At 37.6% G+C, this 23799-nt stretch overlaps 2 protein-coding genes across 4 annotated transcripts in view; one reads left to right on the plus strand and one right to left on the minus strand.

The window, feature by feature from the left end:
• LOC143904353 (casein kinase I) overlaps positions 1–23799 on the plus strand; it is a 150986-nt gene that overhangs the window by 36965 nt on the left and 90222 nt on the right. The window contains exon 9 of one of the 3 annotated variants that reach the window (XM_077419000.1): positions 7861–7962. The exons of the other annotated variants lie outside the window; for them this stretch is intronic. Within the exon in view, the coding sequence (XP_077275126.1) occupies positions 7861–7924 (64 nt within the window). The 3' untranslated portion in view covers positions 7925–7962. Of the gene's footprint in view, positions 1–7860; positions 7963–23799 lie in introns of those variants that run through there. 3 annotated transcript variants of the gene reach the window in all.
• Positions 73–23799, minus strand: part of LOC143904462 (L-xylulose reductase) — a 25401-nt gene continuing 1674 nt past the window's right edge. The window contains exons 2-4 of the mRNA XM_077419173.1: positions 6336–6765; positions 5739–5887; positions 73–385 (exon numbers count right to left, since the gene is read on the minus strand). Coding sequence (XP_077275299.1) covers positions 282–385; positions 5739–5887; positions 6336–6765 — 683 coding nt within the window. The 3' untranslated portion in view covers positions 73–281. The remainder of the gene's footprint in view (positions 386–5738; positions 5888–6335; positions 6766–23799) is intronic.

The raw sequence follows: 23799 nt of genomic DNA on the forward strand, positions 1-23799 counted from the left end.
GCCTGGGTTTTCTTATTGGCTCGAGTTCCTTTCAATAGTCCCGTCGAACCTTTTGTCAATTAAGTACACGACTATATTGCAACAATCTTTATTAGCTCTTTTATACGCAGCGTATAAATCGTTTCATTTACAACAAAGTGATTAATGTCACTCACGGCGTAACTTCATTAATTTCCACTAATATTATATTTCAGGAACAGAGATTTATGTGTACGGTGTATCTCTTAAAAGAGATAATCGATTTTTTTTCTCTTTTAAAGAAGATGATCCTGAATTTTTGCTTATCCAACTAAGAAACCACCATCGATGGGCAAGCAGGCGCCGTTGATCATGGAACTTCGGTCGCTCAATAAATATATAACGGGATCCACCACCTCATCGACCTCTGCAACACAATATTTCGAACCAATAATCGCGTCTGTTTTTTTTTTAATAACTAACTTCAAAGGCGGAAAAAAGTTAATAATTAGATGCAACAGTATGAGAATTTCTTTAACTACCGAAAAAATAAAATAAAATGAAATAAAAAAAGTTTAATCTGACTATATGAATCGACGCGACTGTTTGTGCGTAATAAATTAATTTATTTATCTTACAATTGTCCGGACATTTTTCGGCTCCACATTGAGCCGGATTGAAAGCATAATGACGTTACACACTATACATATACGTCAACACTTTATGAATAGATCGGCCTTTCGACCTCTCACCTCCCACTAGCAATCATCTTTAGTGAAATGGAGATCGTGAGAACATTAATTTGTAATTATCACACCGCTAATGATGGCTCGATGCGGAGCCGAAACGTCCGGAGAGAGAGAGAGAGAGAGAGAGAGAGAGAGAGATAATTGTAAGAAGATAAATAAATTAATTTATTACGCACAAACATTCCGTCGACTCATATAGTCAGATTAAACTTTTTTTTATTTTATTATATACCGAGAGTCCTAACTAATTGTTTTAAAATAAAATGAGTTTCTAAAATAGCTATGTAGTAATTTCTGCAAAATTGTTCGAGCAAAACTTGTTTTAAGGATCGAGGTTCGATGGCTTCATCGGAGGGAGTAGTGGGACGCGGGGGTTCTGGAAACAGCGCACTAGCGTTTGAAGTAGTGGGAATGAAGGGGATTGCTTTGATTGGTCGCCGCGTGCGTATAATGCGTGCTGCTGTTCACGTCGTTCACGACCGTGGCAGTCTAGCAGACGAAAAATCAAGCAATTTATGCTTTAATAATTAATTTTTCTACGAAATGTGCGGTAACCTTCCCCTTTCTTTTGCTCATTTATTTGTAAATTATTAAGTTACATGTGCATATTTTTCTTTCCTTATCATTTGCATTTTTTCTTGCACTTATTTCATTCTGAAGGTATATGCAATATATCATTTCCCATAAAAACTTATGTTAAAAATGCAGCCAGTTTCATGAAATTTTAATATGTTGTTCTGGAATGCAAAATAGAATTATGTGAATTTTTGGGGAATTTTTCACCGTTCCATTAAAAAAAAAATCTAATCCAAAAATTGTACTTTTTAAATTTTTGGAGTAGATTTTTTTCAAAACGGGACGGTGAAAAATTCCTAAAAAATTCACATAATTCTATTTTGCATTCTAGAACAACATATTAAAATTTCATGAAACTCTCTGCATTTTGTTGTAGCCATCGAACCTCCTTAAGACCGCGCACGATACATAAATATCTTAATATTCATTATTGTGCACTTTTTAAAGATAATATATGTTGTAAGAAAAAAAGAAAATGTTATGTACAGATTATAATTACATATGTTATGACTACTTATTCATGATAGCGAAACAGACAAGGTGAACAATTAACAACTGAGCAACAGCTGAGTTTGAAATATACATGTCGTAAAAATTCGATGGTAAATATTTACCCTTATGAACTCACCTTTAATGACCTTCTCTTTTCTCACATATATTGTAGAGGTCGCATCTTCCTGAGTAACCTTCAGAAGGTTTTAGTCGTCGCTCGTTGTTTATCAAAAAGTTATGAACAAAAAAGTTTAAGAAATATAATAGTTTGTGTCAGCAGTGTACTGATTTACTGATATGTGTATTGTCTATACGCACACATATCAGTAAATTACTTCCTTAATTAGCACTGACACAAACTATTATATTTTTTATCTTACGTGGAAAGTTGAAGATCCATGTTGAATCATTTTATGTTAATGATATATATGCTAAAGAGAAAATACACGTTACTGAGATATGAGTGCAGGAAATGTAAAGAGAGAAAAATATATAAGCCACGACTAAATTTTTTATAAAGTTTAGCAATTTTACAATTTATAATAAGTTCCTTATACAGAATAATGAATTAAATTAGGTCAGATTTTTCAAATTTGTTTTGTTCTTTTGAAACTAATAAACGAGAGACGGCTTCTGAAGATTACTCAGGAGGGTGACCTCTATAATATATGTGAAGAAGACGGTCATATTGAGAGTGGGTTTGTAAGGATAAATATTTATCAAATCTACAATTAACGATATACTAAATTATAAATTTAACTATTAAGATTTAATTAAACAAAGGGTTTTGTGTTAGAACTAATTTTGAATTTAGTTAAATCGATTTTTGACGAATTTCGGACTTTAACTATGACATACATACATGTTACATTTTGAAAACCTAAAAAAAGATAGATTAATTATAAATAAAAATTATATAAATTGCAAAATAAAAAATTTTACATTATAATTATAAATAAGAGTAAAATAACAAATAAGAATTATTTTCCGCAAAGTGCCAATTAAAATCTCTTCGTCGATTTCTGTTTTATGAATTGAATTTAAATTTGATGACATTCGATTGATATTAATGCGATTTTTTAAATATCTCACAGATCGATCGTCTTCCAAACAATCGTCTTCCTTAACAAATTTTCTGGGAGGATTAATTTGAATATTTCTATTTTTATCAGAAATGACACGTGCGTCGAATGCTAGCTGTCAGTTATTGATAACCTATTCCTTTATTTACTATCGATCGGTCATATATCAGCATGCCGGCATGTTGCGTTTATACGAAAGCTGCAGTCCATTTAGCGAATGATAAAACAAATCATGACACAATATATATAAGTATAATATAAATATTGTCATGCCCCGTGGAGATCGATGGTCACGGACTAACGAATAATCGGTTTCAATTTGTAAAATGATTACTGTGTATTATCTCAAAATTCATTGACAGATTTGTATAGGGGAACGAAGAGTAGCCCCGGACATTATTGAAATTCAAGTATACCGCGTATCTATGGCCATTGTTTAAACATTCTAATATGCCCTTCTGCGTATCTCGACATATGCAGAATGTTTAAACAATGGCCATAAGTATTTGTCATGTTTAAGTAAGTGAATGCATATATGTAGTGGTTGAAGGGTATAAGTATAATAAGATATAACGCGGTGTATAGATAGATGTGTATGGGGGAGGAGAAGATATTTTATTATGGGATATATACTACGTTTACGCGAGCGTTACTTCTGTAGTAACTTACGATATATCACTCGTTTACGCGGAGTAAATTATCGTAAGTTACTATAAAATCCCGTTTACGCAAAGGAAAATCCCGTTTACGCGAAGAAATTATCGTAAGTTACTACAGAATTAACGCTCGCGTAAACGTAGTAATAGCTGCTTATAATTGATATCCTCAGTTTTCTACGACAGTAGAATGTCCTTGACGCTTTGTTTTAGCGCGAGACAACAATTTCAGCACGGCAGCGCCAGCGTTGTTCCCTTTCCCTTGTTACACCACTGAACAATAAACTTAGCTAGAAGTTTGGCCTCTTTTCCTTTTATCATTCAATGCTTAAACTGTCGATCAGTGTACCCAATCCAACGATCCAAAACTCCAAATTTAAAATTTTATTTTTGAGGTTTTAGCCAGGTTTTGGGATTTGGGACTACTGTGTGTCTAACGAATTGTTGACTATGCTATTTAAATACATTAATCGACAATATGCCAGTGGTTGTTTCAAACGTGAGAGGATTACTAATGCAACGATGTTCCAAATAATAGTGGATTACATACAATAAGCAATCACGAGAAATGAATATATTGAAAGGTACATAACAGATTTTGCCAACTAATTATATAATTCTGAGCCTGAAATTTGCAAGCCATTATTATTTACATACATTGATGGAGTACGTATACATTCCAAAGAGCAGTAATTTTCAATTTTCATATGCTCCATCAATCTTATTGTAAGCGGCTGTATTCCATAATCAAATCTTTTCTCCCCTCCTACACGCACACACATCTATCCACGCCGAATTATATTCCATCCACCCTCCAATTACCACATTCACTTATTGTTAGACGAAGATAAGCTTCTGAACTCTATGTCAATTTTATCTTCAAATCTCGATATTTTGGCTTTGAAGCTTTTGGCTCTGCGGCGACTATTGATTTTTATGCCCATTGATACTTTTTATCAGAACAATAACATATTTCAATTTTAGTAAAATTAACCCCGAAAGCCGTTTTCCATTTAATTTAAAATGTGCGGGGTTTTTTTACACACTGTTAAATATTAAAGAACGAAGTTTAAATCAGTACCTTGAGTTAAATTTTGTGGTAGTTTTTAACTACCATGTGTGTCAAAATTTATTATTTTAATACAAAATTGTGGGCAAGAATGTTATTTCCGGGGCCCCTCAATTTGATAGGTGTATTTGATATAGATCTTTCGCTGATAAAAAAAATGCCGCAAACCACAATGCGCTACGATGCATAGTTTTCGAGATATTAATTTATATAATCTATTACATATAGTATATAATAATATACGCAGAATTAGCAGTGACCCCTCGCAACTTTAACACCTGCCCCCTCCCCCTACTTTTCACTTACAATATTTCTTTTTCATACTACTCTCTTTGACGTGTTATTATTCAAACGTGTAGTATGACTAGTATACAAGTCTAGTGTACACTATAGGCAGTGTAGAATTTAGTATCAAAATGTCGCTACCGAACATCCACGTATTTGAAAAATCGATATCTCGAAATGTATTACTAGATGACATAAAATATGTGTATTCAAGAAATTGATAGAGAATATATAATGTTTCATTATGTATATATATAAACGAGCTCGTAAAGCACGCCACGAACTCATGTGACAACTCGTGCGTGAAGGCAGTAGGTTCCGCCCACTACTGTTAAACTATAATAGACACATAGTGTATTTTGCAAAGTACATGCGTAAACTTTCCACACGTGGTAAAAATTGCAAACCCCATAATACCATACATCAATATTGCTATATTATTACATTTAGAAATCGATATCTCAAAAACTATCGTAGCGCATTGTGGTTTGCGGCATTCTTTTTCTCAGCGAAAGATCTATCAAATACACCTATCAAATTGAGGGGCCCCGGAAATAACATTATCCTTAAATTGTGTTATTTTAATTTCATCATTGGTTTAGTTAAATTAACGACATATTGAGTAAAAACAGTGACAAACTATATAGGAATGACATATTAAAAATGACTCAAATTAAGTATAATTTTGACACTATACAAATTTATTAACAGTGTAGACAAAATTTACAAATCGTAAATAATTATTTGTATGGATAAAATTTATTTAAATTTCATATCGATTTGATTAAAGAATAAATTAAATAATAAAATAAATAAGTAAATATATAAATAAAATCTTTTTTGATTAAAAATATCAATGCTTGTCACGTACCAGCGAATCGACCGAGCGGAATTTTGTCGATCATAGTCTGTGCTTTCTTTGGATCGTTCCAACCCAATTTTCCCATTTCCGTCATCACGACTGTAGGACCGACGTTATTGACTCTTATGTTGTGGGGACCCAGTTCGAGAGCCATTGCTCTAAAAATATCACAAAATGCGAATATTAAAACGTTGGACAATTCAATTTACACTTCGATGAAATTGAAACCGACTTTTCTTCGAAAATATTGTGATCTACGAAGACAGTGTAGTTAAATATTACAAAGGACTAAAAAGTAAAGTTCAAGATCGAAAGAAATTCGATAAGTAAAAATGAGTAACAATCTTTCTCATTTTATTTTAACAAAATTTTATTTGATTCAAACTTTTTAAACTAAAAGAAAAAGTCGACACGAAATTTGTAGATAGAAACATCTTCAATTTTTTTTCTTTTAATTTTCTTAGTTTTTTTTATATTCCATATTTCTACGTCTACTTATTTGACGTTGATTCGCGACAAGTGACGAACTTATTGGCTAATTTTCGAATGCGTCGGTTAAATGTCAAGCTTTCGTTTTATGGATCACGGCGATATTAATTATTTTACTTTGACAGCATGTCGAGGGCTCCCTTCGACGCGCAATAAACAGCGTGATCCTTCAATGCCGCCTGACCAGCCTGCGATGATATATTTACAATATTGCCGCCGCTTTTGCGTTCGATCATGTTCTTGGCTACAATTTGGGACACGTTCAATACAGCCTTCACATTGACATCGAAAGTCAGGTCGAATTCCTCGGGCGTGGCGTCCAAGAACGGTGAGAGGCACGCGACAGCGGCATTATTAACCAATAGATCGATCGGCAGAATACTTTGAACGGCCTTCCTAGTTGCATCCCAGTCGCGAAGATTGACACAGATTGGCTGAATTTTTGGATCGGTCGTTACCAAAGTATCTAAGTTCTTCTTTGTTTTCGAGATCGCGAACACCTGTCCCTTATATTTGGAGAGACGAAAGGCTAGCTCCTTGCCGATTCCTGTATACATTTATGATAATGAGTTTATTACAAAATAAAATATCTAAGTATTTGTGCCAGTCTCATTTTATCATATCGATTTAGTCCAGAGAAAAGTTCTCCAAAATTGCGCGCTGAAAAGGCAAGATTTTTAAAAATGATTTTGTTTCATCTTTGATGATCCCTTATTATAAATAAATCGATAGACTTGTATTATTGTCTGTTAATAAAGTGCAATATTTTAAAATATCACTACGTTTTCTTACTCTTTCAAAGGGGAATACATATAGCGAATTCTCTCATGTGGCAAAACTATTATACCTATCTTTATGTTCCTTTTTCTTGTCATTGGTCAATGTATTTGTATCATATTTTTTTTTAATTTTTTTTGGTCATATTTGGCTACAGTTTGATCGAAAATTAATAATTTTTAAAATTGAACGATCAAATTACAGTTTATTTTTATTTCTGAAGAGATTAAATAAAACTTTAAAATAAAATCGGTTCTTAAGTGTAGTTCTCAAGTGGTTCTCAAGAAAAAAGTGTATAACGGTCAAAAAACATAATTTTATGGAGGAGGACTTCAAAGATTTTGCTGCTATTTCACATTATAACCCAGGTAACAAGCACTCGTCATTTTGACGACAAAAGACGTCAAAATGACAGACTTTTGACGTCAATTGACGTCAAAATGACGAGTGCTTGCTACCTGGGAACCGTACATTACTTGTAATAAATTAGGCATTTAGACATTCTTAAAAATTGTTTTATATACATATATATATAGCTACTTTAAGCTACACTTTAGTGCAGGAAACAGTTTATTTTAAAGAACATTTTTTTAAATCGGTTTTTGATCATTTTTAATTGCGTACTCTTCCTTAATAAAAAATTACTTTAACATTTTTATTTTATTATATGTGAACACGTGCATTGTATGTATACAGGATGCATTATTGACTGTTACTAGAAAAGCTCCTTCTAATGCCTCGCTGCGCGCAAAGCAACCGCAATCAACGCATGACGCTATATTTCTTATCACTGAATCGCGTAGATACATGCTCATTCGCAGATTTTCATTAATTATAATTTCTTATTTATTATATATGTCAATAGGCTCACACATACAATTAAAAATCAGTCAGGAAGAAAAGAGCAATTGAGCCACAACAGGATGTAAGTGTTGAAAACTTTTATATTGAAAATAATTGACAGACGTGTTTCGGCCCTTTATGGGACCATCCTCAGTGTCGGTATACAAATTCTTAAAAACTAACGCGACAAAATTAACGCAACTAAACCGCAATAGTGTTGAATGCGAAGAGGACCACTGTAAAAATTGTAGTATATGTAGAAAAAGAAGTCAAAAAGTGGTTGCAATCGAATAGTTTAGAGTCGCATAGTTTTGTTTTTAGTTTGTTTCTCTCCGCGAGATGGAGCTCTGAGTTGCCACTTAAGGGGAACAGTCAGTCTTATCCAAGATTCCGAGCGGTACGCATCGCAAATGTGGTCCGTCTCCCGTAAGATTTCCTACCGGTACGCCTCGCGATATCAGTTAAAGCGATCCTTTGTATAAATAAAGTCTTTGTACTCAGCAAGAAGTGTAGTGCTTCCGAAAATCACCCTTGCCTTACCAGATCCACACTAACTAACAAAACATTGGTCCTTCGAGCCGGATCTGGGCGAGGCGCGGTTTTCTCGTGCAAATCGGTTTTCGAGTCGCGAACGGCCGAGTGTACAAAGACGAAAGACGAGTATACGTATACGTGCGCGGTGAGAACAGTTTTCGCGTGATTAGACGAGCATAATTCCGTCAAGCCGAAAGGTCGCGTCGTTGTTGGCCTCACGTAACGGTCAAGCAAAATGTCGGCGTTCGAGAAGCTCGTAAGAAAGCGGGCGTACATAAAGGGGCGCGTTACTTCCATAAACCGATGGATGCAAACGTGCGTCATTTCCGAATCAACGGAACACGAGATCGATACGTTATTAAGCGCATTGAATCGACATCTCAAGGATTTCTCGCAGATACAGGACCAAATCGACGAACAAGATGGCGTATCTGCCGACGAGCAACAGAAGGAACGGGGCGATTTCGAAGACGGCCATCTTAAGACCGAGTCGTCCCTCCGCTTGTTGCAAGCACGAACTCGAGCGGCGCAACAGGCGACCGCAGCCGCAGCGCCATCCAACGCCGCGCAACGAAGCCAGTCATCAAACACACCGACGACTGCATCTGTCAAACTTCCCGAGATCAAACTAACCCCATTCGACGGTGAATGGGAGAACTGGTTGACTTTCAAGAATATTTTTACGGAGCTTATCCAAAACAATGTGCGATTGAACGACACACAGCGTTTCTATTACTTACAGTCATACGTAAGCGCGGGATCGGCGAGGCAATACGTCGAACTTCCGCTCACCGCCGAAAACTATGCCGTCGCGTGGCAGCAGCTGACGCAGCATTACGATAACGAAGCTCGCATTATAAAGAAACACATCAAGAATCTCTACGATTTGAAGATAACACAAGAAGACTCCGCATCATCCTTGCAGACTCTGATTGACGGAGTGCGGCGAAACTATCATGCCTTGAAGGCTCTCAAGCAACCGGTTGACAAGTGGGATGCGTTTCTCACGTATCATATTACGACTAAACTCGATGCAGCGTCAAGAAAGGAGATCGAATCAAAGGCTCCGACCGACAGAATACAAACCTTCGAGGAAATCATGACAGTGCTGGAAGAACGAGTGCGCGTGTTAGAGGCAATTACGACAAGTGCGCGCGCGAAACCGGAAAGATCCAGTAAGGCCTTTGTAGCTACATCAAAGGTTATGTGTGGCATCTGTCAAGCCGAGCATTCAGTGTTCAAGTGCAAAAAGCTAACGGACCTGCCGGTAAATCAAAGAATAGCTGCAGCGCGTAAATTAAATCTCTGCATTAATTGTTTAGGCAGTTCACATCGTGCGATAGATTGCAAATCCGGAGGCTGCCGAATCTGTCAAAGGCGGCATCACACGCTGCTCCATTTGAAGACAAACGCGCTCGAGTCTCTGACACAGCCAAACGCGATCGACACAAAGGATGCCTCGTCTAACGGAAGTAAACAAGAAGCTAACGTGAGCTCATCGACAACGACTTGCAATTTGAGTGTTCGTCCGGAACCTAAAGTCAAGCAAGTATTACTAGCTACTGCGATAATCAAAATTTATGATTCTAGTGGACATGAGCATTTAGCTCGAGCACTCCTTGACGGGTGTTCTCAAAACAGCTTTATAACTACACGCATGTATCAAACGTTGCGACTGAAGGGAAGAAGGGTTAACCTTCAAGTAACTGGATTGAATGATGCTCAAACGCGGGCACATATTATTGTACGCACAACTATAGGATCACGCATCTCGTCTTTTAGAACACCTATTGAACTGCTAGTTACAGAACATATCACTCAGAATATGCCGATCTGCCCCATCGAGGATGCTATGCTGATTCCGACGACCGTTCAATTGGCTGATCCGCAATTTCACACGCCCGCCAAGATTGACTTGCTAATTGGAGCCGATATTTTCTGGGATCTACTCACGGGAGATCAAATCGCAATGAAGCATGGATTTCCAAAACTACATGGCACGGTCCTAGGTCACATATTAGGAGGACGAATTCTGGAGCAAAATCGCCAGCCGAAACTAACAGTGTCACTTGCATGTACGGTGAATAATTTGAACGAGCAAATACAAAAATTCTGGTTGCAAGAGGAAGTGATCAAGGATCGGGCATTATCACTCGAAGAAAGGGAGTGCAAGCTACATTACAAGCAAACAGCGGTGAGAAAGCCAGACGGAAGATACTCCGTGTCACACCTTACAAAGCCGGAGATCACGAATCTCTCCGATACCAAGATGGCAGCATTGCAGCAGTTTCTTCGGTTGGAGCAACGATTACGAAGAGAACCTGAAATACAGAAATTGTACCACGACTTCATGCAAGAATACATCGACTTAAAACACATGGAGCCGGTAAACGAGACATCTGATTCTGAGCCAGAGGCGGTGCAATACTACTTGCCGCATCACCACGTTCTTAAGCCCAGTAGTACTACTACAAAATTACGAGTGGTTTTTAATGCCTCGTTTAAGATAGAGCCACATCTATCACTTAACGACGTTCTGAAGGTAGGTCCCACGATACAATCAGACCTATTTACCGTAATTCTTCGTTTCAGAACTTACATATACGCACTGACGGCCGACATCATTAAGATGTACAGGCAGATAGAAATACACAAGGATCAACGATGTTTACAACGCATTTGGTGGCGTCCTAATTTTCTTGCGGAGATTCTCAGTTATCAGCTTAACACTGTGACATACGGAGAGGCCGACGCTCAGTTTCTAGCAACACAGACGGTACAACAATTAGCCGAAGATGAAATGAAGGATTTCCCCGAGGCCGCTCGCGCAGTGATTGAAGATTCTTACGTTGACGACGTCACAACGGGAGCGTCGACGATTCAGCGACTTAAGGATTTGCAGCAACAATTACAATCTCTCATGCGGCGAGGCGGATTCGAACTACACAAGTGGGCATCCAATTGCAACGAGGTGTCTACGAACCCTGCAAGCAGTGTTGCCTTTCCCAAGGCTGATCAAACTCGCACACTAGGACTGATCTGGCAAACTGGAGACGATCAATTCGTACTAACGTGGGACAAGGTCGAGGAACGCCACAACTACTCGAAGAGAATGATCCTGTCTGAAATAGCTAAACTTTACGATCCTCTTGGACTCAGCGCACCATTGGTATTCTGGGCCAAGGTGTTAATGCAAGAATTGTGGAAGATTACAGATCTCCAATGGGACGACCCTCTACCAGAACCATTACAAAAAAAATGGATGACCTTCCGCAAGCAGCTCAATGTTTTAGTGGAAATCAAAATACCAAGATGTGCTCTCCCTCCGAATGCCGTTGCACTGGAACTTCATGGATTCGGGGACGCGTCTGAGCTCGGGTTCGGATGTTGCATTTATCTAAGGGCTCTTGATCAAATTGGCAACTACACCGTAAATCTTTTGTGCGCTAAATCTAGAGTCGCGCCGCTGAAGAAGACTACCATTCCAAGACTGGAACTTCAAGCCGCGCTCCTACTAGCGAAGCTCGCCGCAAAGGTGACCGGCGCAATAGCATTGGTTTATCGGATCATCTGCCTCTGGACGGACTCAACAATTACTCTATATCGTATTCGATCGCAATCAAGTCGCTATACAACCTACGTGGCAAATAGGATTGCCCGCATACAAGAATTGAGCACGCCGGAGCAATGGAGACACGTTCCAGGCGAACTGAACCCAGCGGACTTGGTATCTCGGGGCCTTCTACCAGAGGCTCTCAATAAGGCAGATAATTGGTTTCACGGGCCTGCCTTTCTAAAGTACGAAGAATCCGAATGGCCATCTCTACGGCTAGGGCGGACGGAATCCAATGACCAGACTGACGAGGAATTGAAAAAGGCCATCAACGTATCTTGCATAGCGACGTTAGCGGATCCCGTGATGAATTACTCGAGCTACACGAAAACGTTGCGAATCAGTGCCCGTTGCCGCAGATTCGTTGCAAATTGCAAAGCGACGCGAGACAGAAGAGACTATGGCCCTCTATCAACCTCTGAATTGAATGAGGCCTTGCTGGGATTGATACGAGCTGCACAATCTGAGGACTTCGCTCAGGACATCAAGAGATTACGAGAATACGGTACTGCTGACTATAAGGGCAGAGTGCAGTCTCTTCGTCCCTACCTCGATGAACATCACATTCTTCGTGTAGGAGGTCGACTCCAGAACTCCGATCTGGAAGATAATCAGCGTCATCCGATGCTGCTACATGCGAAAAATAAACTAAGTAGACTACTCGCTCGACACTATCATAAAGCAAACCTGCACGCGGGACCTCAAGCCTTACTATACACCCTGCGGCAGCAATTTTGGATCATCGACGGACGCAACTTGTGTCGAAAAACGGTGCATAACTGCGTGCGCTGTTTCCGGGCAAAACCTATCATAGCGGAACAAGTGATGGGCCAATTACCGGCAGCCAGAGTACAGCCAGCTCGACCATTTCTCCGAGTAGGCATTGATTTCTGTGGCCCGTTCAACTGTAAACCAAGGATACGGAGCAAGGCAACCCTCAAAACATATGTTTGCGTATTTGTGTGTTTCGCCACCAAGGCGGTTCACATGGAAATAGTCAACGACCTTACCACGGATGCGTTTTTGGCAGCATTGAGGAGATTTGTCGCTAGGCGAGGTCGATGCACGGATATATTCAGCGACAATGCCACGAACTTCGTTGGAGGCAATCGCGCACTCCAGGAGCTTTATGAACTATTCCAAAATACAGAACACCAGGAGATCGTACAGCGATTCTGCGCAAATGAGGGCATCACTTGGCATATGATCCCTCCTAATTCTCCACACTTTGGTGGCTTGTGGGAGTCGGCAGTAAAGGCAGCTAAGCATCACATGCGCAGAGCTCTCGGAACAGCCTCATTCACGGCAGAAGAACTGGGAACTGTCGTGACACAAATTGAAGCCTGCCTAAATTCCAGATCCCTCTCTCCCATGTCCTCCGATCCCTCTGATCTCGAACCTTTAACTCCTGGGCATTTTTTAATAGGTGCTCCTTTAAACTCAATCATAGAACCCGATTTAACCGAACTAAAGCTAAACAGATTATCCCGATGGCAACTCATCCAACGCACGGTGCAAGAGTTTTGGAGACGATGGTCCAACGAGTACCTTAGCGAACTCCAATCTCTGAAGAAGTGGACGACGGTGCAGCCCAATATTCAGCCAGGATCGATGGTGTTGCTGAAGGAAGACAATGTCCCTCCATTGAAATGGTTACTGGGGCGTATAGTAGAGACCTTTCCAGGGCGCGATGGTTTAACGCGAGTTGTATCAGTTTGCACCGCGCATGGAACTTATAAACGTAGCATAGCAAAAACTTGTATCCTTCCGATGGATAATGATTAATCTTTATATTGAAATCGTCATTTCAAGGCGGCCGGCATGGTTGCAATCGAATAGTTTAGAGTCGCATAGTTTTGTTTTTAGTTTGTTTCTCTCCGCGAGATGGAGCTCTGAGTTGCCACTTAAGGGGAACAGTCAGTCTTATCCAAGATTCCGAGCGGTACGCATCGCAAATGTGGTCCGTCTCCCGTAAGATTTCCTACCGGTACGCCTCGCGATATCAGTTAAAGCGATCCTTTGTATAAATAAAGTCTTTGTACTCAGCAAGAAGTGTAGTGCTTCCGAAAATCACCCTTGCCTTACAAGATCCACACTAACTAACAAAACAAAAAGTATTACAGAAAGAGAGTATCAAATACGTACATTAGGAATATGTCTTTTTGTATTGCGGCGTCATTTCGATGCTGATGTGCTAGAGTTTAACAAACAAAATACTCGGCGGCGAGAGAACGAAACCGTATATATCTACAAAAGGCGAGGAGCGGGAGGGAAAGACGGAAAGGAGGGGGAAGTACGAAATTATCTAGGCGGGAACAAACTAAGAACAGGGAGATATTCTGCCGATAGAGATTCCGTATCCTTCTGTTTATTTAAAGGAGATGTTTGTCGTTTTATATGTAACATCTCGGAGATAAGTCTCTTGCTCAGAGATGGCTCAGTGTCCAAAATCTCCACATTGCCCCAATCGAAATCATGGTATGTTTCTAAACGATGGCAAGAAATAACAGAAGGGAAACCGGAGTTTTTGTTAATGTTTAATCTGTGTTCCTTAACTCGAGTTTCAGCTGTCTCTTAGTTTGTCCCACATAAGTCACTTCACACTCTCTGCAAGGAATCTTATACACGACATTGCTGTGTGTAAGTTTATCCAAATTATCCTTGCCTGTTTTGATGAATTTTTTGAGAGGGTGCGCGACAGAAAAGGACATCTCCAGATATAGGTCCTTTGCGATATTTTGAAATCTGTCAGAAGTGTACTTTACGTAAGGGACAGTAAAATATTTATTTTCACAAGTTAATGATAAAGTATCCTCACATTTATTTTTACGCAGAAAAACTTGTCTTAACCTGTTTATTATTGTGGAAAAAATAAACGGTAGCGAGTAACCGTTGTCTAAAAGTACCTGAATAATAATATTAAAGTTTTTTCTGTGGAACTGAGGATGTGAGATCGACACTATCTTGTCCACCAGACCGTATATCACGCCCCTTTTATGTGAAATCGGATGATGTGAGTGGTAATTAAGGTATTTTCCGGAAAAGGTGGGTTTATGGTACCAATCAAAAATGAATTTGTTCTCCTTCACCATCACAGTGACATCAAGAAAATTAAGTGTATTATTTGCACTGATTTCCATGGTGAATTGCAGTCTCTGATAAAACGAGTTAAAAATTTGTAATATGCGATCAAAAAATTCCGGAGGGGCTGCCATGATAACGTCGTCGACGTATCTACGGAAAAACGTTACGTGGAAGGGCAGCAATGAAATAGTTTTCTCCTCGATATCTTGTAGTGTGATGTCAGCAATGATTGGTGAGAGAGGGGAACCCATGGGAGAGCCGAAAATTTGTCTATATATACGGTTGTTGAAGATAAAAAAAAGTGGAATTTAACACTAAACGAATGCCTAATATGAATTCGCCTTTCGGTATGTGAGTCCCCTTAGAAATAGAGTCCCATCTTTTTATTATGCTGTTAATGGCTAGTTCTATGGGAACATTAGTGAATAAAGAAACAACATCAAGCGAGATCAATTCGTAGTTTGATTCTACTGTAATGCTGCTTAACTCATTCACAAGCTGGGAGCTATTTTTTAAATGTGTATCAGGAAAAATGATATTTTTATAGATAATGTTGTGCAAATATGAAACCAATACATATAACGGGCTATTGATTGAAGAGACTATAATTCTAAGGGGACAACCCGGTTTATGGATTTTTGGTAAGTCATACGCACGAGGAAGGACACCATCGGTTGTAAGCAATGCCCTGTGTTCCTGATCTGAGATGAACTTCTTATTCTTCCATCTCTTAAGCAACTCACGTAAGTCGTTGGTCATCTTTTTGAGGGAATCTTTTTTTTTACTATGGAATATGTCTCCGGATCTGCGAGTGTTTCTTCCATTTTTTTAGTGTAGACATCTCTGTTAAGTGCTATGGTGACTTTGCCCTTGTCCGCTCGAGTGAAAAAGATGTTAGGATGTTCTAGAGCAAAATCCACCGTAGTTTTCCACCATCATGACGCAAGCATTTGGTCGACCGAATTATTCTTAATATTATTTTTATAAAAATTGTTAAAAATTCGAATAGATTGATTTCTAAAAGGCGGGCACATTTCTTCTCTAAATTGAGAAAGATTTTTTTCTATATGTTTAATAAATTTAATGACCAATCTTTCTTTGCCTTGTTTGATAACGGGCATATTAAAACAGTCGCCCAGTTGTAACAAAAACATGACATCCTTAGGAATATTGGTATTTGTGAGATTGAGGAACCATTTTTCGTGGAGGTTTTTTAATGGAACTTCTAGCTCGAATTTTTCCGGTAAGATCTCTATTGCGTGTACTTCTTTTGCCTCAGAATTAGTAGGAGGATCAAAGGAGTAAGAAATTCTTATTTATTATTGCAAGAATCACAAAATGGTACAAGACTTCTTTATTCGTTTAACTCATTGTACATACCTGCATGCCTACGAACGGTATTACATTTATTATCAAACTGCACCCGCCTGTATACACACACATATATACGTATCAATTCTAAAACTAAGAATTTTTCATTTATGTCCTCTTGTACATGAGATCGTCTAATGTGAAAATTATGGCAAACGATAACATAAATATTTTATTTGAGGCTTTATTTCTGTTCAAACAAGATATAAAGTTTAAAAATATATTGATACGTACTAGGAAAAACTAACCGACTTTTAAAGTTTTTTCGTTATCACCATATTTTGCAATGCTATAAATATTTTATTACATATATTATATTTATGTATACATGTATGCATTATGTAAGTATGCATTTTCGATCCAGTTTTGCCCGCTCTGCCCACGAACAGTGCATATTACATGATACTGAAATTGAATGATATGATATTTTAATATATTTTAGTATCATGTAATATGCACTGTTCGTGGGCAGAGTGGGCAAAACCGGATCGAAAAGTCCTTATCATTTTGTAAGTTTCTTAATAATTAATGAGAAATTATTTAACACAGATACGTGAATCAAGATGCGATTCGACGAGATGGAACAGCCCAACGTTCACGTTTTGTTAGGTACGTGGCGAGGCATTGGAAAGAGTGCATGACAACGGCTATACATGAACGACATTCGTGCGTAGCCATTGTTATTTATATAAAGCGCTCCTTCTAATATTTCTCCACACGAGTAACAACGTGAACGTTGGGCTGCTCCTCTTCGTCAAATCGCACGGACGCATCCTGATTCGCGTATCTGTACTATTCAATTTCTCATTAATTTTATTACTAATAATAATTTGAATTTATAATAATAGATTCTTATTATTCTACGTATAAGGGACTGCGCATAATAAAAAGAATAAGGAACAGAAAACGGGGAATAGGGAACAGTTCATTATTAATATATAAAATTCATTAACATATATGTAATTTATTAACACAGAATAGTCGAACAGAGGAATAGTGCTAAGAAACAGTAATGAAATTTTATTCTATATTTTGTATGCCATGTACCAATGCATATATTAATATTGAGCTGTTTCCCTATTTCCTGTTCTCTGTTCCCTATTCCTTTAAAAGTATCAAGTATCAAGTTCCTATAAAAGTATCAAGTTAAAGTCATCAAAAAGTGAATTCTTTATGAGATATTTTATATTTTATAATAAAAAATATGACAGTTTAAAATATCTCAGAAAATTCTTAACGAAAGAGAGCTTTATTATAGCGTTTTGAAAACGTTTCGACATCAGCTAAAAGCTACAAGAATAAGTGATAAAGAATAGGGGGTTCTATATGGAAGAATAAAGTCGACCTTGAAATAGTGCTTTAACCTTGACCCAAGATCAAACAAAAGGTCCTCAAATTACTCTCAAGATTGAACAACTTTTGTCTGAAAACTTTCCTTCTTAAACTTACAACCTTTGGAAATTGAACGAATTAATTAAAATAAACTATATACCTTGTTTATTGTTACACATATAACAATACAGCTAGTTCTTACATGATAATATTGAGGCAAACTATCAAAAACGCATACATTTTCTTTGCTGAAAAAAAGTGTAATAAGATTTAATATTAATTTCTATAACATTACAAAACATAAATAATTTCCACAAAAAACAATAAAATTTCAATATTAAATAAAAGGACATTACCAATGTAAGAAGAAACATATGCCAAGTATATAAAATAATACAAATTTGTATATTATTAATTTCTACAAAAAGTAGTGAAATCCTAACGAAAAATCTTTACAAAAGAAAAAAATACGCCAAGTACATAACAAATCAACGTATATATGTAGATTTTGGAAAAAATAGATGTCTAAAATTAACTTTGTTCATCAAAAATAGACGTGAGATCAATGCAATTAACCAAGTACATAATATATAGTATCAATTTTATAATCTGAATTACAATTTTTAGTACTCTGCTATCTATATATTAAGTAAGAAGTACTTAGCTCTCATTTACACTTTGTTATATTAATTCATTGGTTCTCTACATGTATATTAATAATAAACACTGGTGCGTTTTTCGTGTTAAATCGCATGCGATCTATCATGCAAGCTATATAACATGCTAGCTATGAAGCTAGAAATTTTGTGCGTTGCATGCTGTCATGCGTGTTAGCATACTGATTTTCAAAGATAGAGCCGGTGCTATTTTTGTTGCGTGATTTAATGCTATCAAGAGACACGGTAGTGTCTCGCGCCAAGTACACGCGGAGCGAGACCGACCGTGACTCTTTTACGCGACGCGACGGGTTGCGAGTACCCGAGATGTTGAGATCTCGATAACGAGTGAACGGATCAAGTTCTAAGTAGGCTTGATCGATAGCTTGGGGTCCAATTAGGGGGGGGTTTCTCTCATAATATTCCGCTACGTGCCTTACGAGCGGAGATATTGCGACGCAAAGTCCAAATGTGAAAATTTATTTTTAAGATACTCCTCCTAACGCTCTCATTCGATATTATTATGATTATCAGAGAAACGTCCTTTTCACTTTTTCGACGCTGGCGGCGCAGGTATCGCCAGTTTCGATATCGCGCGCGTATTTCAAAATTAGGTCGATAAACTTATCGGTCAGGAGGAAGATTTCTATTTAAGTAAAAATTAGGTATATATATAATAAAAATTGAGTCAACGGAAAAGTAGGTTCTCTATGCTTGGCAGAAAGTGCCGCTAGGGAATTTTTAAGTCGATTCTTATGAATCAAGCTTGAATTTGATGTCTATGTATCCCAGGTTGCCGTTGACAAGGTCCAGATAGTGCGCTTTATAGTTTTCGGTGTCCAGGTGTAATAATACGTTGAATTCGATGTCTACGTGTCCCAGGTTGCCGATGACGAGGTCCACATAGTGCGCTCCGTAGTTTTTGGTGTCCACGTGTATTATATATCTTGAACTCGATGTCCACGTGTTCCAGGTTGCCGATGACGGGATCCACATAATGCGCTTCATAGTTTTCGGTGTCCAGGTGTAATCGTACGTTGAATTCGATGTCTAGGTGTCCCAGGTTGCCGATGACGAGGTCCACATAGTGCGCTCCGTAGTTTTCGGTGTCTACGTGTATTAATACCTTGAATTCGATGTCCACGTGTCCCAGGTTGCCGATGACGAGGTCCACACAGTGCGCTTCATAGTTTTCGGTGTCCAGGTGTAATAATACGTTGAATTCGATGTCTACGTGTCCCAGGTTGCCGATGACGAGGTCCACACAGTGCGCTCCGTAGTTTTTGGTGTCTACGTGTATTAATATCTTGAATTCGATGTCCACGTGTCTCAGGTTGCCGATGACGGGATCCAGATAATGCGCTTCATAGATTTCGGTGTCCAGGTGTAATAATACGTTGAATTCGATGTCTACGTGTCCCAGGTTGCCGATGACGAGGTCCACATAGTGCGCTCCGTAGTTTTTGGTGTCCACGTGTATTAATATCTTGAATTCGATGTCCACGTGTTCCAGGTTGCCGATGACGGGATCCAGATAATGCGCTTCATAGTTTTCGGTGTCCAGGTGTAATAATACGTTGAATTCGATGTCTACGTGTCCCAGGTTGCCGATGACGAGGTCCACACAGTGCGCTCCGTAGTTTTTGGTGTCTACGTGTATTAATATCTTGAATTCGATGTCCACGTGTCTCAGGTTGCCGATGACGGGATCCAGATAATGCGCTTCATAGATTTCGGTGTCCAGGTGTAATAATACGTTGAATTCGATGTCTACGTGTCCCAGGTTGCCGATGACGAGGTCCACATAGTGCGCTCCGTAGTTTTTGGTGTCTACGTGTATTAATATCTTGAATTCGATGTCCACGAGTTCCAGGTTGCCGATGACGGGATCCAGATAATGCGCTTCATAGTTTTCGGTGTCCAGGTGTAATCGTACGTTGAATTCGATGTCTAGGTGTCCCAGGTTGCCGATGACGAGGTCCACATAATGCGCTCCGTAGTTTTCGGTGTCTACGTGTCCCAGGTTGCCGATGACGAGGTCCAGGTATCGCGCTCCGTAGTTTTCGGTGTCTAGGTGTAATAATACCTCGAATTTGATGTTCACGTGTCCCAGGTTGCCGATGACAAGATCCACATAGTGCGCTCCGTAGTTTTCGGTGTCTACGTGTATTAATATTTTGAATTCGATGTCCACGTATTCCAGGTTGCCGATGACGGGATCCAGATAGTGCGCTTCATAGTTTCCGGTGTCCAGGTGTAATCGTACGTTGAATTTGATGTCTACGTGTCCCAGGTTGCCGATGACAAGGTCCACATATTGCGCTCCGTAGTTTTCGGTGTCTACGTGTATTAATACCTTGAAATTGATGTCTAGGTGTTTTAGGTTGCTGATGACGAGGTCCACATAATGCGCTTCATAGTTTTTGGTGTCTAGGTGTATTAATAACTTTAAATCTGAATGGGTGCGTTCAGCCGATACTCCGCTAGCCTAGCAATCGTGAGCAGTTGCTCGTTTTTGCTCGTTTCTTCTCTTTTTAATCCAGTAAGTCAAAAAAGAGGAAACGAGCGAAAACGAGCGACTGCTCACGATTGCTAGGCTAGCAAAGTATCGGCTTAACGCACCCAATGTAGGACACGTAGATATCGAATTCGAGGTATTAATACATGTAGACACCGAAAACTACGAAGCGCACTATGTGGACCTCGTCATCGGCAACTTGGAACACGTGGCCATCAAATTCAAGGTATTAATACACCTGGACACCGAAAACTATAGAGCGCGCTATGTGGACCTCGTCATCGGCAACCTGGGACACCTAAACATTGAATTCAAGCTTGATTCATAAAAATCGACTTAAAATTTCCCTAGCGGCAGAATTAAAATTATGTCATGACATAATAAAAATCGCTGAATTAAAATTATGTCTAGACATAATAAAAATTGGACAAAAATTATGTTTAGACATAATAAAAATTGGATGAATTAAAATTATGTCTGACGTAAAAATAATTATCAAAAATATCGATACCTGAAGGTATCGGTACATATACAGTGGCGAACAACATTCAGTAAGACACGCAAATAAAAATAAATAAAGAATTTTACAGTTAACGACTTATTAACATTAATCATGCTTTATTGCGATTATGTTTTATGTTGAAATTGAAAAATATATACAAGGTGTACAACTAAAAGGGTTACAGATTATTATTTTTAAAAAACTGAGCAAAATATTAAATTGTTGTTTTCTTTAGAAATAATAGTTCGTAACACTTTTAGCTTCATACCTTGTATTATATACGGTTTATGAATTATAAGATATATTGTTTATAAGATTAAGATTGCGTAACACTACAAAAAGGCGTGATATCCGTACAAAATTACCTTTTTAAAAAAAAGGTAAAATGAGCGCCAAGTACACGCATAATAGTGTATATGTATTATGTTGTTACCCTGTTATGTTGTTACCTCGAAAAAAACAAAGTGGTAGTATTATACCTCCAAATAGCTTTATCCTGTACATACTGTTTATACAATGCGTAATATACTACAAAAAGGCGTGATATCCGCACAAAATTACCTTTTTTAAAAAAAGGTAAAAAAAGGCGCCAAGTACACGTATAGTAGTGTATATGTTGTTACCTAAAAAAAAAAGAAAGTGGTAGTATTATACCTCGAAAAAACCTAAGTAACAAGTGGTAGATCTTTATATCTCGAAAAATCTCGAAAAAATCTAAGCAGTAGTATCTTTATTTCCGAAAAATTATAACCCAAGTGATACACGTCACAAAATTATGTTACCTTATCAAAAAGAAGAGTCGCGCTTCAAGTGATCTATTACAATTACAAAAAAGAAATGATATCTCTTTAAGTTAGAGCGCCAATTACAGAGAGAACATGTATATTGCCTCAAAAAATAATTGTTGCACTACATTGAAAAATCTTTACATTGTGTCAATTAGAAAAGAATGTATAATAACAATTTTATAAGATTAAAAAATTTTATTTAAATTTAACAAGGGAATACAAGATATTTAAATACAAAGTTATTTACATGTGTATTTTTTAATGGCCACAAAGAATTACAGAAGTAACAGTACAAAATAAAAATATTTTATTAAAATACATAAATTTTTCTTGTAAAAAAACTTGGCGCTGCTAGACCTCGAAATTTTAAATAAATAAATAAACTTATTCTATACTTAATTATAAGCCGCATTATCCGCCGTCCGCGTAGTCACGCACACCCATATCACTCACTCCCACATCCACGCTGATAATCATTTAATATTACTCCCATTGTATTCTTCTCTGAATTATTTTTATTTATTGTTGTTTTTATTTATTTAAAAGGTCTAGCAGCGCCAAGTTTTTTTACAAGAAAAATTTATGTATTTTAATAAAATATTTTTATTTTGTACTGTTACTTCTGTAATTCTTTGTGGCCATTAAAAAATACACATGTAAATAACTTTGTATTTAAATATCTTGTATTCCCTTGTTAAATTTAAATAAAATTTTTTAATCTTATAAAATTGTTATTATACATTCTTTTCTAATTGACACAATGTAAAGATTTTTCAATGTAGTGCAACAATTATTTTTTGAGGCAATATACATGTTCTCTCTGTAATTGGCGCTCTAACTTAAAGAGATATCATTTCTTTTTTGTAATTGTAATAGATCACTTGAAGCGCGACTCTTCTTTTTGATAAGGTAACATAATTTTGTGACGTGTATCACTTGGGTTATAATTTTTCGGAAATAAAGATACTACTGCTTAGATTTTTTCGAGATTTTTCGAGATATAAAGATCTAACACTTGTTACTTAGGTTTTTTCGAGGTATAATACTACCACTTTCTTTTTTTTTTAGGTAACAACATATACACTACTATACGTGTACTTGGCGCCTTTTTTTACCTTTTTTTAAAAAAGGTAGTTTTGTGCGGTTATAATTACATGACATGTCGGAATTAGCAATGCACAATAGGCACGATAGTAAATCGTCCGGATAGCCAAATTTCGAGAATAGATTTTGAAAGTGTCTGCTGCAAATTTTGTCAATGGAATACCAGCAGAAATATAATAGAATCTGCTGACAGAATATGATGGCAGCTAGATTGTAGAAACTGAGCAAAATCTGCTGTTTACGAAATGACGAATTCTACTCGATTTCTGCATCTTGCTATCACATCATATCGGTAGATTCTACCGGCAAGATACGAGTTTAATACGGACACAGAAATACATAAAATTATAAAAAAAATTAATAAATCGTGCTAGCATAACCATCGGCACCCGGCTTGTCCGTTGCGTAGCAATTTGTAATAGTAATCATTGTCACTTTTATAAAGTTTATTTATTTGAA

Source organism: Temnothorax americanus, unplaced genomic scaffold, assembly GCF_048541705.1.
Source record: "Temnothorax americanus isolate GAGA-0224 unplaced genomic scaffold, ASM4854170v1 Scaffold107, whole genome shotgun sequence".
Classification (NCBI taxonomy): Eukaryota; Metazoa; Arthropoda; class Insecta; order Hymenoptera; family Formicidae; genus Temnothorax; species Temnothorax americanus.